The 17544-nt window shown below is 47.2% G+C and overlaps 1 protein-coding gene across 3 annotated transcripts; it reads right to left on the bottom strand.

Annotated features, from left to right (window-relative positions):
• Positions 1-3722: 3722 nt before the first annotated feature.
• Positions 3723-16352, bottom strand: ATF1 (activating transcription factor 1). Of its 3 annotated transcripts, XM_084223446.1 has the most exons (9): positions 16141-16352; positions 11868-11981; positions 10512-10640; positions 9099-9199; positions 8665-8795; positions 7785-7964; positions 7544-7703; positions 6494-6647; positions 3723-6389 (listed from the first exon to the last, which is right to left on the bottom strand). In XM_084223446.1, exons 2-8 carry the CDS (start codon positions 11976-11978, stop codon positions 6503-6505), a joined length of 957 nt encoding a protein of 318 aa, XP_084079572.1. In that variant the 5' UTR covers positions 11979-11981; positions 16141-16352; the 3' UTR covers positions 3723-6389; positions 6494-6502. The 3 variants fall into 3 exon arrangements, with proteins under 3 accessions (XP_084079572.1, XP_084079571.1, XP_084079573.1); XM_084223445.1 differs by having other exon boundaries at positions 3723-6647; XM_084223447.1 differs by having other exon boundaries at positions 3723-6647; positions 11912-11981.
• Between the last annotated feature and the right edge of the window lie 1192 nt (positions 16353-17544).

The following is a 17544-nucleotide window of genomic DNA, read 5'->3' as shown; positions in this document are numbered from 1 at the left end:
GTGTCCCTGCCATGGCAGGGGTGGGATGAGATGAGCTTTAAGGTGCCTCCAATCCAACCCATTCCTGGGTTCCAGGGCTCTATGAAAACAAATGGTGAAACTGATGTCAAACCCATGTGAATTCTCTCGCAGGGATCCGTGTTCCTGGCGAGCAGTTCTGGGCGTGCACAACCTGCAGAAGCACAGCCGCAACACAGCAAGGAGGAGGATCAGGAGGATCATCGTGCACTCGGAGTTCAAGAGGGAAACCTTTGAGAACGACGTGGCAGTGTTCGAGCTGAGGTGGCCGGTGCGCTACAGCCTCTACATCCAGCCCGTGTGCCTGCCCCCAGCTGCCCTGGTGCAGCCCCTGGAGAACAGCTCCGACTGCTACATCACCGGCTGGGGACGCACCACCGAGAAGGGTACTGGGCTCTGCCACTGCTGGAACCCTCCTGTTTCCATCCTCACCCACTCCAGCTCCCCGGGTTTATAAACTTCCTGCGCTTGAATCTTAAAGGCCTTTCCCGACCTTTCAAGGGGGAATGGCACCAAACTGAAAGAAGACAGATTCAGATTAGATATTGGGAAGAAATTCCTCCCTGTGAGGGTGGTGAGGCCCTGGCACAGATTGCCCAGTGCAGCTGTGGCTGCTCCTGGATCCCTGTAAGTGTCCAGGGTCAGGCTGGATGGGGCTTGGAGTAACGTGATAGTGGAAAGTGTCCCTTCCCATGGCAGGGGGTTGGAACTGGATGATCTTTAAGGTTCCTCCTAACCCAAACCATTCTGTGATTCTAACTGGACTTGCTCAGGTTATGGTCTCCCCACACAGTGAGGATCTGCTCTCGGGGGTTCTCCATCACAAGCAGGTTAGACCCACACTGCTGTAACCACAGGAATAGATTTCCCAGCCTTTCTTCCAAATATAACATGAAAAAAAGGAAAATAAACTCAACCGATTTCAGATTTGTGGTGCAGGTCAACGTGGGCTGCTGGAAACAGCTATTATATTGAAAAGCAACAATCCTGATGCCACATGTTGTGAACTGAGGGGTTCCCATGGGATTTATGAATGACTACACCCCCTCGAATTCTCTCTTTACTCCTACTGGGCACAAATTCAGTGCCAGTTGGTGTGTGGGAGTTTTGGGGTCAGCTGAGATTGAATGAGCCTGTTTGATAAGTCACCTCTGACATTTTGAACAAGACAGGTATATTATCATTGATGCTTCTTCTGAGGAAGAATTGCAAAATCTACATCAAACCCAAGTCTTCAAACCTTTAACCCACTCAAATTCCAATCCATTGGCAACAGGCAGGGTCTGTGTCACATCCGTGTCTAAACATGTCCAGGAACACACCTAGGCTGGCAAAATGAAAAAAAAAAAGCCACAGTAAAGTTGCTACACAACCCAGCATATTTCACCTTTCTAAATTCTGTCTCCTTTCAAGGTAAAATCTCACCTGTATTAAAAGAAGCCCATGTGGGAATCCTCCCTTCCAGCCTGTGCAACAGCTCTGAAGGCTACGCGGGGCTCGTGAGCAACAAAGCACTCTGCGCCGGTGCCTGGGCTGGAGGCACCGACACCTGCCAGGTGAGAAGGGAGGTGGTGCCCCACCTGCCTCAGTGGAACTCCCAAGCCAGAGGCTCAGCAGCATCGTGATTTGTAGCATGATTAATTAAAACAGCAGAAATACTAACTGGAAAATATGTTAAATGCAAACGAAGCATCATAAAAGGGTTGGGACAGTGATTGCAAAGCAAAAACGTACACAAAAAATTTGGTGATATTGGAAAGATGACTGGGATAGGTGAACAAAGAGGAAGGATAAAGAATGCAACATATTTATGCCACAAAGGTGTCAGTAAATTATATATGAGACAAAACATTGGACACTGGACCATGCAGTGTGTGTGAAGCACATGTATGTCTCACCTGTTCTTATGCCAGAGAGCAGCACTGGACACAGATAAGGCTCAGGGGTGTGGTTCAGGGATAGGGCTCTAGGAAGTGGCTCAGGGATGTGGCATGATTTTCATTTAAATTCTGAGCAATCACCACCTCTTTCTCGGAAAAGCCAGTTCTCAGGTCCAAAGCACTGGCAGAAGCTGCAGCACCAGCTGGGACATGGAGACATTACTAATTAAACCCCATAATGTATCCTAAGCGCTTTGTCTGATACACTTCCTGCTTCTCTCAGCAGTTTTCCCTGAGCAGGTGACACAGCCAAGACCACAGGATGTGTGTTCCTTTCTGTGTCTCTTGGAGCTCCCACACTGTGTGGACAAATTCCCCAATTAAGTGAGGCATGAAGGTTTAGGTTTAGGCATGAAAAGGTGCAGAGAGAAAACAACAGAATCTGAGTTAAAAGATACTCAGATTACTTTTAACTCAATTAACAGAAGCAGTGCAGGCCTGGGGCTCTGGTCAGTGCAGTCTGGACCAGAATCAGGAGGAATTTCTCCATGGAAGGGGTGTCAGGCATTGGAAGGCGCTGCCAAGGGAGGTGGTGGAATCCCCATCCCTGGAGGTGTCCAAGGAACAGCTGAACGTGGGTGACAGCACTCAGGTCTGGTGACAAGATGGGGATCAGGTTAGAGTTGATGGTCTTGAGGGCCTTTCCAACCTCAAGGATGCTGGTTCTGTCTTTCAGCAACACCAGACTGACCTTGAGTTTTCCACATGCTACTGCCCACATGTTACTGTCACTGTGACTGTCCAGTTAACTGAGCCGCTTAAAATAAATCTAAAAAATAGGCTGATTACTACCTGAACTTTCCTGGAAGGAAACCCTTACATGCTACTGGTTTTTGTGGTGTTCATTTGTAGGGCGACAGCGGGGGCCCCTTGGTGTGTTACCACCCTGACACTGACAAGTACTTCCTCATTGGCATCGCCAGCTTTGGGGTGGGCTGTGGCCGCCCCAGATACCCCGGGATCTACGTGCGCCTGTCTCAGTACAGAAAATGGATAAAAGCAAAACTCCTGTTGACTAACAAGACTTGGAACCCCCTGAGCACCACACTCACCATCCTCCTGACTCTGGTACACACAGTGCTCACGCAGATTTTGTAGAGGGGAATCCAGTGCGTAGTCCTCGTGGAGGTCTGTCCTGCCTGAAAAAGCTTGGAGAAACCAGCTCCCTCCTGACTGAAAATAAATCCAAGAGCCAAAGGATGTGCACTTATTTTTTAGGAGTCATGTCTGCCATTGTATTTTTTGTTTCCTGCCTCTGATATCCACACTGACAGGAGAGGAAACAGCAACAGCCTCGGCACTAATAAGGAAAATTGAATATAGAAATGTTACCGACTGGAAACACTTTCTTCCCACCCTGTTTCTGTGCTTTTCCAGCCATCAGAAGGTTAAATACACTCAGTGACGCCACCAGGGTCTGGGGAGGACAGATGCTCCCTCTGCCGGGTAAAAGCCAGCAGAGCACACTAAGGTTTTAATTAACCATTTAATTAACCAAACCTTACCTGTGGCTCAGCTTATTGAAAATTAAGAAGGTAAAAAAACCAAGAAGGTAGGTAAGGTAAAAGCTGTTCTGCACTCATCATTTTTAGCACTGGCAAGTGTGTATAAGTGCCATTTAATTCACTAAAATTGACTATTATTTATTCCTGGCTGTCATATGACTTAATCCCACAAAGGTATTCACACCTGGTCACCACCACTGCAGCTCTAACTTCATTAAAAATAAATAGGGACCAGCAGAATAATAATATTTTAGCGACTTTATTTACCAAGATCAAAATTTGCAACCATTAATTGTTTCAACAAATATTTACAATTCATGGAAAGCACGGACTGTTTGGAACCAACAAGCAGAACAGCATCAGCTGCTGCATCTCTTATCCTCAGGAATAAGATTTTACTCTTTAAAATCAAGATTTGAAAGTAAATCCAAACGAAGAACTTCATGATCAGTGCTTAAAGAGCGAACATGTGTTCTGTTTAATATTCCCATGACGAAAAATCAGCTGTTCTTTCCAACACACTATTTTAAGAGTATAAAAATTGACTCCTGGTGTGTCTGACAGGACAGGTGCTTCCATTGCTGGATACAAGAAGAATTGGCCACCAGGTTTTTACAGTCTTAACATTGATAGTTTTTGTTTATTATTGTTCCATCTTACAAAAGGAAAAAAGAGAACACAGTGAGGATCAGCTACCACAGAGTTCCCAAAGCAGTTCAAAACTGTAGGTCAAACCCTCTCTCACAGGTTACACAGAGCTGAGGAAAGGTCCAATTCTCTGAGGTGCATGTTCCAAGCACATTCCAGGCTGTTCAATTCTCCTGAAATTCCACCAAAGAAATGGGAAACACTGACACCTCTCCAGGAGCAGCTCCCTCAGTTTAGGACTTTCCCAACCTTATTTCTGATGTGCCACAAAGCTTTTTTTCTGACATGATGGCAACCAGGAGTCACACTCCAGCATGGCCTAAAGGAAACACATTGGGACTCGTGCCCTCAACAATCAGAGACTTGGGAACTTCAGGGGAAAAAAAAAAAAATTCTTTTCTAGCCCACTAACCAGGAGACTGTGGAATGCAGATTCCTCATGGCAAAGAGCTCTGCTTGCTACAAGTCTGTTAATTCCCAAAGGAGCAAAATCAAAAATACTGACTGACCATGGGATAAGCATTACACATCCAGGGAGGGAGCACAGCTTGGAATTCTATCCAGATCTGAGCTAGCACGACACACACAGAGCTCTAACACCTCGGAACAGCACAGTCCATTGTGTAATTCCCGCTGACAGAACTGGAAGCAGGATTCAATCCCAGCTATGGAAATGGTTTATTACTCATGCAGGAGGCACTGCAGTCACCTACAGCACCTGCCCAGGACCACAGCCTGACCAGCAGGGTCACACCTTGCCCAGGACCATGTCCTCACCAGTACCATGTCCTGCCCACCAGGCCCACAGCCAGACAGCTCTGGGGGTCTCCAAGCACAGAGATTCTCCAGGTAAAGGAGTCCTGATCATGTCAAACTTTTGATTTTCACCTGAAACAAATTTAAATTGTACAAACTGGACTCTCTGACACAATGAGATCTAATGTGCAGATATTGTCAACTCTGGGGAGTAAAAAGCCCTAATTTTTTTTTTCCTCCTTTGTTCCCCCCCCCAATATTCTTTAGGATCCGTTTTTTTCTGCAAGTTGCCTACAGACATACAAAATTAATTCAAGTATCTCCTACACCAAAGAGGATCTCATTTGACTTTGTACTATCCATAAAAATATATCCTTGAAAATCTGGTTCACAAAATATTTCATTTGGTTACTAAAATGAAAGATATAAACTGTCAAAATACGTATAGAAACTCAATTTCAGGTTTTGTAAAGATCACAATTTAGCTACAAAATATACCAACCATCTCCCTGTTTGCAATATAGTATTTGCTTACAAAGATACCATTACTTTGCAAAATAGCTCCTACCTTACAAAATTAGGCTGGAAATTGTAATTTTGCACTACTTCCAGCAATAAACCAGAGATTAGAACCTCATAACCCTTTGGTATAGATCTTCCATTTTTTACTACATCATTTTTCTTCTATTTGGTTTCATGTTCCAAAGCCCAGGAGAATCCCCAGCCAGGACAAGCACTGAGTGTTTAATTGTAGATATGATCAGCACACAATTTAATTTTCAATGACCAATGTTTCTCATGCCCAGAACTAAGAAAAACCTCTTGTGAAATTGAAAACTTTTGGAAGTTTAATCTCAGAAATTCTTCAGAACTTTTGTCACCAGTCCTTATCCTTCACACAGTGCTTTAAAATCAATGATGTGTTGAATTCTCTAAGAAAATCAACACAATTTTCTATGCCTCAGACATTTCCAGGACCAGGCCTCTTGCTGCCTTCTGCAGATCCTACCCCCATCTGATAAACACAGCAAATATGGAAAAAATATCATCCCAACTTTTTCAATTGTCATCTGAGAAAGAGTAAAAACATAATTTATACCTCGAGCAAAGTATCAGCTTTTTTATCATCTGCACCTGTAAAGACCAACTTACAGGTTAAAATAAAAATATTTACAGACAAATAACTGAAGGAAGAAGGCTTGAAAAAGAGTAAGAAATCAAAACATACACTGGTTATAAACGTTACTAATAATGTCAGCTATGGCAAGGATTCTGTTTCATCCATGGTTTCTTTGTAACCAAACTTTGCCTCCCTTATTAGAGGCATTCATAGGAACTTTCAAAGAAACTCTCATCACCTGCCTCGCCACACGTGGCTGTCCTTCCGCTGTAGCTGCAATCTTGAATTTAGCAGTTTCCAGTTGTGCCAGCAGGAATTTTGGTGAGGTTTTCTTGTTTCCTCTTTGTACTTTTTCACCAACATGTTGTAAAGAAAATCTGTAGAGTCTTTGAGCTGTGAAATCTAGGTAGAAAAGTTTCATTTTTGACCTTTCATCTAGTTTAAAAAATTCAGTATAAAAAAAAAAATTCTCCTCTGATATTTCACCAGTCCCCAAAGGTTTTTACCTTCTCTTCTTACACACTTTTATGACAGTAAAGATCTTTCAAAGTTTTTAGCTCTTCAATTAGAGTTTTGTTCTGATTTTCCAGGACTGCCACTCGATTTTCCAAACATTTCACATACTCCTTCTTCTTCCTACGGCACTCCCGGGCAGCTTCTCTGCAACAGAGAAGCAGAGTTCTTGATTTTAGGCGTGAGATCTATTTTCTGAACGTCACAATACTGACCACCATGAGAGAGCTGGAACTGCAGTGAGGAACAAAACTGAGCCAAATCTGCCTGAGGAGAGCAGGAAATTCAGCAGGATCTGGTAACACACATGGCAGCCAATCTGCAGGGGAAAGCCAGTTTTGGCTTCTCCACACTGTCAGACTCAAGAGAGCATGTCTGGGTCACAATTTCCCATGTTTGGGCCACAATCTCCCACAAGCCCAGGTGTGCCCAGGTGGGGATGGAGGCCAAGGGCACCTGGGCTGTACCAGCCATGGTGTGGCAAAGCACCAGGGCAGGGACTGCCCCCCTGTGCTGGACACGGCTGAGGCCCCTCCAGTTCTGGACCCTTACTGCAAGAAAAATACGGATGGGCTGGAGCACACCCAGAGCTGGGAATGGAGCTAGGGAAGGGGCTGAAGCACAAGGACAAGGATCTGGAGAACTCCTGAGGGAACTGGGAAAGGGGCTCAGCCTGTAGAGGAGGCTCAGGGGGGAACCTCCTCCCTCTCCACAGCTCCCTGACATGAGGGGCAGCCAGTGGCAGGGGGGTCAGGCTCTGTTCCCAGGGAACAGGGAGGGACAGGACAAGAGGAAATGGCCTCGAGCTATGCCAGGGGAGGTTCAGGTTGGACATCAGGAGGAATTTCTTCATAGAAAGGATGGTCAGGCATTGGCAGGGGCTGCCCAGGGAGGTCTGGAGCCCCCATCCCTAGATGCACTACTCAGTGCTCTGCTGGAGATTTGTCACAGGTTGGACTTTATGATCCTGGAAGTCTTTTCCAACCCTAGTGATTGCATGTGATTGAACTCACCAACCAAGCAGCTCAGGTGCACTCACATACCTGTTCTTCATCAGCCTGATCTCTCGTTTCAGCTGTGGGTCATCTGTCTTGCTGCTCTGGGACGTCAGAGTGACGGGGGATGTCATCACCACGGTCTGGGGCAGGGAGGAGGTGGTGGGTGTGGTGCGGATCTGGTACGTCTGCATGTCCCCAGAGGCAGCTGGGGGACACAAACGGGGCAGCATTAGCAGGTGGCACTCACGGTGACAGGGGTGTAACCATGTCCCCAGGGGGTACTCACTCTGCACCACCACCTGGTTGCTGGGCACCAGGATCTGCTGCCCATCCGAGGTCTGGGCGTACTGCAGGATGGTGGTCCCGGGCTGGGAGCCGCCGGCGTTGGCCATGGTCAGTGTCTGCAGCCCCTGCACCCCGTCCGCCCCCGGGCCCGCCAGCTGGAGCCCGTTGGCTGCGATGGCAACTGCGAGAGAAGGCACAGGGACAAGAGGATCTGTAGCTGTACAGCAGAAAAGACAGGTAAATCACAGTATCCTATAATGGGTTGGGCTGGGAGGGACCTTACAGCCCATCCAGTGCCACCCCCTGCCATGGGCAGGGACACCTCCCACCAGCCCAGGCTGCTCCAAGCCCCGTCCAGCCTGGCCCTGGTCACTGCCAAGGATCCAGGGGCACCACAGCTTCTCTGCGCACCCTGTGCCAGGGCCTCACTCACTCACAGGATGGAGAGGAGCAGGTGTGAAACACCACAAACACCAAGTGGTAACATCAAAAGAACAAATCCTAATTTTTTCGTACCTCTCTGATACCACAGAAGCCTTTTAGTGTGGCCTATAATACACACACATATATATATATATATAAAAACAAAATTAAAAAAAAATATATCTCTGTGTCTTCACTGATGTATTGGGTTAAATCCAGCAAAGAACACTGCTGTGTGCTCCATAGCAACACCCTTAAATGTCTTAATGTGCAAAATTTAAAATTACAGAGCACTGTGTTTATCTGAAGTCTATAGATACCAGTTATTTCTATATACTAACTTTATTGACTACTAGATAATAACCAACTTTTGTCCTTCATCTTACTCAAATACTTAATGAAATCTGTATTTTGAGGCAAGTAGAAGAAAACCCGTGAGGATATTTTGGGTAACGTACTGTACTGTCCAGTGCTTGTCTGGTAGATGGGCGTGGGAACGGACATGGAGGCGACAGTGGAGACCCCAGGACTTTCTCCATCTCCTTTTCTATCCCGTGTGTCTTCAGAAGAAAGATCTTTCAAAATTTTTCTGTGAAAAAAGAAGTCTGACATTTTTCTGCACTCCTCACTTCAATAAAATGATAAAACTGAGTAAAATTACAGCTGATGATGAACATTTTGCCCTTTACACAATCCTGCTGAGGCCAATCTCCAGTTAGTGGAGTCAAAGTTTCCTCATAGCAATGATGGCTCAGAAAGTTCAGTGCATGAACAGAATCACTGCGTGTTTCAAGGGAAAAGAAACAACTGGAGGGCAGCAGAATATTGAAAACCATGGGAAGGGGCTGTTGTTGTGGTTTCAAATAAAAACACCCATGTACCACACCCGTACCGGTAGGATGGACGACGAGCCAAGATCCCTCGAGCCTTCTGTGAGGAGCCAATGCTGTCGGAGGAGTCCTGAGAATCCTCACTCTCAGACAAGGAAGATACCTGGTGAGAAAGGGAACAGGAGCACCACTGATGTACATGACAAACACAGAAAGCGCCTGGAATCTTTTATGTAGAAAAGGAGCAGTGGGGTTTGTTGGTGAGAATGTGAAAGTCCAGTTAAAAGAATATTTAAGGCAGCAGCATATCAGGGAGTAAATATGCAAAGTACTATCTACAATTTTCATTATTCCACTATGTGCTTGTCCAGTTCAAAGTGTAATTTTGTCTCTGATGCTCCTTATTAGTGAACAAAACATTTGTTTGCTCTTATCCGTGTGCCAGTAACAGAGGTAACAGAGTGCAGAGGAATGCACAGAGCTCTGGGAAAAGCCAAAAAGCCTTTCACTGAACTGCAGAGACAGAGCAGCCTATGATCAGCAGGGAAAAATCCTGCTCATGTTGTACTTTGTTTTTCCCTCCACCAAGGCCACAAAGTTCATAAATTACAGAAAAGGAATGAATCCAGTCAGTGGAGACTGTGCAACCAGGAGGAGGGAAAAGGAAAGAGACTGAACAGAGACACGAGCACCAACAAGCAGCCAATGCAGATGCTCGAGTGCTTTCAGCAGTGACACATGTTCTCCTCTCCCTGCTCTGATGTTACAGCAGTGACAACTGACAATCCCTGCCAGGTTTGCTTCTCATGGCTTATCATTTTAGTGTGGTGTGAGGAGTGTGGGACAAGGATCAGGGACAAATTCCTGGGTTTTAGGGCAGCTCCTCCCTCGCCCAGCTGCCAGGGCAGTGGTTTCCCAGCGGAACTCCAGGTCCCCAGGGGCTCTGCAGCAGGGACTGAAAGGAGCAGGAGCAGGCACACTGAAACTCCCTCGGCACCTCTTGGAAGGGACTCTTACAAAAATCACATGGCAAGTGAGTAAGAGACTCAAGCAGAGACTTGGGTACCACTGAAAAGGAGTTACAGCATGAGAGAGCACCCAGCAGCCATTCTCCTTCACACAGCTCCACCTTGCCCAAACACTCATTTTAATCCACTACTGAATTATTCTATAATTCCCCACTCCCCTCCTTTGGGTGTCAGACCCCACCTGACTGCCAAGGAACCAATTACAGAGCTGTGGATTGGATTTTTGTATAAAGGGAGGTGACATCAAATGGTTTCATTTTGACTCCACAGGTGACTTCCCACGAGGAAGAATTTCAAGCCCAAATGAGGGATCCCATAGGGCTTGCTCACTGTCTCTTACAGCAGGGCACAAAGGCAGCTGGGTCAGAGAAGCCTCTACACATCTTTTCCCATCTTCTCACCTGCATAACTGCAGATCTGGGGTATTTAAAGCCATTGTGGAGTTACCTGCACGGTTTGCACCTGAGGGGAGTGGATCACAGAGGAGGACTGAGCTGTCTGAATGACTCCCTGGACCTGGACTTGCTCTCCAGGAAGCTGAACGACTGTGAGGGGAGCAGAACCTCTGAGAGACATCTACAACAGACCAAACACCACCAGTAAAACCTTTGTGCCACAGGACTCAGGAAGTGCAACACGTGTAGGAAAACCATTAACAGCTTATTTTAATTCTAATTAAATCACAAAAGTACCTTTAGAGATGCACATTTTTTAGACATTATTTGCATATGAAAAAAGCTGAAACAGTTTGTTATTTCCTTTGGTTGGAGAAAAATCAAATTATGTCACATAATCAAATGTGTGGCATTATGCCACATAATCAAATATGGGATATTATGTAGCATATTAAAAACATGAAAATGCTTCAGCTTCCTAGAGCATTTGTAGTTTTGATGTTGAACTCACATAAGTCTTTACACTTTAATTCAATTTATATTGTTCACATTTCCCTATATTCCCAAAATAAAAATAATTCAAGTTATACATGTAGATTGTAAGTAAATAACACCTTTTGTTGTGAAATTCCTTCAGCACTTTTATTAATCTGAAATACATGAGAAGATGAAGGGATCATTAAAATAACATAGCTGAATTTCCATTTAATGCTACTTTTGTATCATAACTCACAATATTAAGAGACAATCAGACCTTTATATAAAAACAGATCAGGAAACCAGCCTGGAAACAAACCCCAGGACACCAGCTGATATTCTCTCCTTCCCTATATCTAAATTTTGCATCAAAATCCCAATTGCCTCCACAAGATAAACAGTGGATGAGCTGCAAAACATTGCTTTTTCCCAGGAAAACCCTCCTGGAAGGATTCAATCCTTCACCAGTTCTAAGGGATTCAGCTTAAAGCTCTGACACGGATGTTACCTTATAGGAAAAATCTCAAATTTGCAAGTTCATATGGTTTATTAGATTAAATATGTTCATGTTGGGCTAAAATCCAAGGGTTTCCATGGTGCTGAGCACCCAGGATTGCTGCTTCTACAAAAGGAGTTGGAAATTCTTTTTCTAAGGAAAAAATGAAACCAGGCCCTCATTTTATTCCTGAACAGCTCCTGTGGTCAACTAACCCCAAATGTGGGCTGCACTTCTGCATTGTACAAACACAAAAAAAATAGCTTTTGAACACTTTTAAATTAATTTTATATCATCCACCATCAAACACATTTTTCTTAGCCTCTTTCTGTTTTTTTCTTCTCTGAGTGCTTCCAAGGATGGATCTAGTTTGTAGCACATAAAACTGGCTCTGAACTCCCTGAAATGTTTGCTGAGATCCAGCCCAGGCTTTACCTGTTGAGCAATATGAGAGAGCTGAGCTGCCTGGAGGGTTGTACCTTGTACAGCTGAGGGCTGGGACGTAACAGAGCTGCTGCTGCCACCCTTGTGCACCTCTTCCATCATCAGCTACGAGAAAACCAGTTAAATCCAGTTAGTAATAAATTTGGACAGCAGACAGGTGCCCAGTTCCACCAGTGTTTTCTACCCTCAGTGCCTGATGATTCTGGTCTCACTGGGACATGCCAAATGAGCTCTTTGCCCTCCAATATCGCCATTATTAAGGCACAGCCTGGATTTTTGTCACTTCCCATCAACACTCTGAGCCCTTCTGTGCCTCCTCAGTGGGGAGGGACACGGTGAGACCCTGCCCTGCTCTTCCCTGTGGGTTTGGGCAGGTGAAGCCCCACACCTGGGGTCACCTCCTGAGTCCAGGCTGGGAATAGAAGAGGTTAGGTCTGTGCTGCAAAGGACACACAGAATCATGGATTGGTTTGTGCTGGGAGGGACCTTAAAGCCCATCCACCCCCTGACATGGGCAAGGACACCTTTCACTACTCCAGGTTGCTCCAAGCCTTGTCCAACCTGGCCTTGGACACTTCTACGGATGGCACAGCTCCAGCTTCTCTGGGCACCCTGTGCCAGGGCCTCACCATCCTGTTATAATCCCATTAATATCCAATTCCTAATATCCCATCTAACCCTGCTCTCTTTCACTTTGAAGGATGATCCAAGAAGAAAATCAAGATTCTTTATACTAAAGAATATCTTTCTCTAAGTAAGATAATTTCCAAAAATATTTTAGCCAAGCCACCAGCCAAACCTATTTTAAACTATCTGAAGGTGTATAAAAACAAACCAGGGACTCACATCAAAGTGAAGAGAACACAGTTTTGAATTTTAAGAGTCACTCTGTCTTGATGTAATGCAGTCAGCAACACTTCTCTCATGTCTAAGATTTTATATTTAACTGTTCAACGTCTTGCCAGCATCCCCCCTCGGATTCTGGGGGATTCAGGGATGCACAAATGCAGGTTTCAGCTGGGGGGAGTGGGCGGACCAGCCTGGAGCATTAAAAGCTGATGGGTGAGTGTTAAACATTTTGTCACAGAAGGTTTGAAAGTGTTGAAAGGACAGTTGCTATGAGACTGGAAATTACATTTCTTTCTGTGGAAATGTGAGTCACTGATTTTTCCCTGCTGAGCCCAACCACAGCACGCAGCCCAACGAAGGCTCCTGGGGGGAAGAGTCAACCAAGAGCAGAGTCCTGCTCCTGCACCCTCCCTGCTCGTAGGGGTCCCGCTGCAGGACCCCCAAAAAAGTCACCAAAGCAGGGCTTTGTAGGGGGAAAACTGGTCACTGGCTGATATAAGAGACTATGATTGATGGAGCAGCTCTGCTGTGAGGAAAGGCTGGGAGAATTGGGATTGTTCAGCCTGGAAAAGAGAAGCTTCAGGGTAACTTGAACTGTGCCTTTCCAGTAGCTGAAGGAGCTGCAGGGAGGAGGATGGAGAGAGCATGGGGAATGGCTTCCCATGGACAGATGGCAGGGCTGGATGGGACATTGGGAAGGATTCCTCCCCGAGAGGGTGGGCAGGCCCTGGCACAGGGTGCCCAGAGAGGCTGTGGCTGCCCCTGGATCCCTGGCAGTGCCCAAGGCCAGGGTGGACAGGGCCTGGGGCAAGCTGGGATGGTGGAAGGTAAGCCTGCCCATGGCAGGGAGGTGGAATGAGATGTTGCTTAAGGTCTCTTCCAGCCAAAACAAACCCATGGTTCCATGTCCTTTACAGCACAGCCCAAATTTTCCCCAGCCTATGATGCAAACATTGTGGCTGCAAACATCAACCACTTCAAGATTATGAGCACAATTAACGGCAAACCTGCAGTGGACACAACTTTGTCTGTCCTCAAACGCAGTTTTGGATTTTTATAAAGGAAAATCTATATTTTGCACTCTGCAAAGTGTCCGAGGTAACCAGGGCACCTCAAACCGAAATCCAGGCAGCAGCAAAAATGACAATAAATTTCCAGTGCTACAGAAACCTCTGTTCATTTCTGTAGTGCAAAACCACAGCCTGCCCTCCCTGCTCTCTACTATTAGTTTCTTTATCTTACTGTCCTATGAAAGACTCAAAACAGGCTGCGAGAAACAGTGAAACCAATAAAACCACCCAAAAGAAACACCCCAGGGGGAAAGCACAGAGAGTTTTGCTGACCTTTCTCTCACTGGTGCGAAGTTCTGCTTACAGGAATAAAAGATAAAGTATTTCCCATTAGAAATATGAGTTTTGAGTTTAGTTCATCTCTGCTTGCTCTGGAATATTTAATTATTCATCCAACATCAGTCAATAAAAAGATTTAGCAAGGACTGCAATAAGATGGAAATTCATCCTGCACCTCACAGCCTCTGGGGATGTGAGTGTCACACAAGACTCCCCTGCCTTTAACTTCATTTAGCTGGAAAACCAGGAATTTCTGCCTGGAATGGGAGGAAAACCTCAACCTGCAGGTCTCAAACTCTAAGAAGAAGCAGCAAAAAGGATAATACTTGAGCACAGTCACCTCCTGGATAAACCTGCTCTGACAGCTGCATTTAATTTATTTAGCTGAAAGCAGGTGCTCTCTTTGGGGTGAAGGAAGAATTTTGGTGTCACAGAGCACTGACAAGTGAAGCAATACCAAGGCTTTATTGTCCCGAGAATGATTATTGTCCCAATCTGTACAAACACCATTTTTTTAAAACCAGACAGGTAAGGGTGATGATTTTCACAGTAAACCCAAAGTCTCCATGCAGCTCCACCTCAAAAGTCATTTAACTGAAAGGATTTTGCAACAGCAGCTCATGAAATTTGCTTTAAGGAACTCCTAAAATTCTGGGCATCATCTCCCTCCAGCCAAGAAAACTCATCCTTATTCAAAGCTGCGCTTCAAAACCACCTTCCTTTGAAACACAAACAGGAAAGTCACAGTTCATCAGGACATATTTCATTTCTCAAAGTTCACAGACACCCCCCAAATACCTCAGTGCATGAACCACCACACAAACCCACCAGAAACACTTGACATGCTCAAGGAGCATCAATTAAAAAAGAAAACCTATTCCCACAACTTTCACTGATTCCCTAATTCTGTAAATTCCCTAAAACGCTACAGAGAGCTCCAGAGAAAGAAACCAAGTTCTGTTTTGCAAACTGAGTAGAGGAAGGGTCTGAATGATGTTTCATCACTGAAATATTTTAAGAGCCAATTGATTGTATTTTTTATAATGTCAGAAATCACAAATATTTGACACAGAATTTTATTCTCAGATAGTGACAAGAGTCAAATTCTGACACAAATTGTACAAAGGGATTTCAAAACGTTTTCTTAAATGATACTTTCAGCAGTGAAAATATTATTTACCTAAATTTGCCATCAGACACACAGAGAAAATTTGCTCCAGAAAACTCCATTTTTTTCCTCCCAGAAATCAGTAAAAGACAGAGTAAAGGGTAGCACATCCCACCAGATGTGCCAGAGAGCAAGTGAGCAGTCTCGAGTCAAGGTGCCCAGTCACTGCTCCAGACTCCATTCCACAAACACACAAAGTTATTCCATAAAACTCCAGGAGCACTTTCCTCATAGGATTTCTCCCACTCCCCTCCACCCAGCACCAGCCTATACAGGAACATCTCCTGACAGGAGCTTCAGAAATAAACGCTGCAGCCTAAAGATGTCAATATTCTATCCTCATCAGAGATCTGATGGTTGTGAGAGAAAAATAGCCCAGATATCATTTATACCATCATTTCTATCATTTATACCGCCCTGGATCTACCCGATCCTCACTAAGCACTGAAGTCAAGGCTCAGACACGGGTCTGGGGCAAAATTCATAGAGAACAGGTAACGACGCGCATTAGCGGCGCCTTAGTTACTGATAAAGCCGAGTTTGTCCCCGGGCAGGGCTCGGGGACCCAACCACCGCTGGCCGGGACCGGCTGGAGCCGCAGTCACCCCCAGAGCACCTTTCCCCCATTCCCGAGGGGAGGGGGACCCGGGGCCCTTCGTCACCCCCCGGAAGCCTTTTCCCCCCGTCCCCGGGGCGAGCGGGCCCGGGCCCGGCAGCAGCCCCAGGCCGCAGGGCAGCGCCTCAGGCCCGGCTGCGGAGGGAACTCCCCGCGGTTTCCGCAGCGGCCGCCGAGCCGAGGCCGCGGCCTGTGCCCGTCCCCTCACGGCCCGCGGGGGCGGAGGGGGGGGAGAAGAAGCGGCGGGCGGGCCGAGGGGCGGCCTCCCCAGCCCGCGCTTACCTCAGAGCCCCGCAGGGCCGCGCGTGGGGAGCGCCGGAGCCGCCGCCGGGTCCCGGCCCCGGTCCCGGCCCGGTCCCGCCTCAGGGAAGCGGCGCCGGCGGGGGGGGCGGGCCCCGACCATAGAGTGCGCGCCCAGGGGCCCCCGCCATAGAGCCCCAGCGGCGCGGAGCGCGCGGGCGCCGGGCTAGAGCGGCCGCCTGGAGCCGGCCCCGCCCGGGCGCACCACAGAGAGGAGGCGGCGGAGCGCCGCTGCCGGGCACGGCGCGGAACAGCGCCCCTGCCGGCGGGAGCGGCGCGGTGCGGGCGGGAACCCGCGCTCGGGGAGCGGGATCGGGGTCGTCGCCAGGAAAAAAATTCCCGAAATTCCCAAAATTCCAGGCCCCCGCGCCCAACCGCCGGCCAAGGGCAGTGCGGCCGGGTTTTACCGGCACGTCCCGGCCGGAGTGTGGCAGGACTGTGGCCGCGGTTCCTCACGGCTGGGCCGGTGGCACTGAGGGGTTTTAAGGAAGCAGCAGGTGACGGGGTTGGGTCCCCCTCGGGGATATTCCACAGCGATTTTAGGATCACAGTAAGGATTTGGGATCCAGTCGGTGGCTCCCATCATGGGACAGTTCCTCAGCCATCACCGGGGAGCACAGGAAATTCAGTGTTCCCCGTAAGGCACCAACTGCAGCCAAGCGCCTCTAGGAACAGGAATCTGATTTTCACAGGATCCCGGAATTCCTGAGGTTGAAAAATCCCTCCGAGACCATCGAATCCAACCTTGTCCCCAGCCCAGAGCACTGAGTGGCACCTGCCACCCTTCCTGGGTCACCTCCAGGCATGGGCACCCCAAACCCCCCTGGGCAGTGCCAATTCCTGACCCCCTTTCCATGGGGAAGTTCCTCCTGGTGTCCACCCTGAGGCCGTTCCCTCTCCTCTATCCCTGTTCCCTGGGATAAATCCCGAATCCCCCCCAGCTGTCCCCTCCTGTCAGGGCATTCTGCAGAGCCAGAAATTCCCCCTGATCCCCCTTTTCTCCAGCTGAGCCCCTTCCCAGCTCCCTCAGGGTTCTCCAGCTCCACTCCCTGCTCTGATCCCCAAAAACTGATTCCCAAAGCTACAGGTAAAGGACACTGCCCAGCCCAGCTCCTTCACACCTCCAGAGCTCCAACACACCTCCATACAACTGACAAAATATAAGATACTTACAAGTTCTCCCTCTGCCCAGGATCAATTTTAACCCGCATTTTCTTCCTTAAAAATAAAATTCCTTCATGGAAACAGCGCTGGAAGGACTAAACAAGCAACCAGGCATCAATATTTATTAACACAAGACAAAGGAAACACAATCAATGCGTTAATGGGACACTGTCCAGCCAGGTGTTAAATTTAAAAATGTAACTAATCTAATTTTAAATAAAT

The sequence above is a fragment of the Fringilla coelebs genome, assembly GCF_963513975.1.
Source record: "Fringilla coelebs genome assembly, chromosome: 30".
NCBI lineage: Eukaryota > Metazoa > Chordata > Aves > Passeriformes > Fringillidae > Fringilla > Fringilla coelebs.
This window is presented reverse-complemented; position numbering and strand designations above follow the sequence as displayed.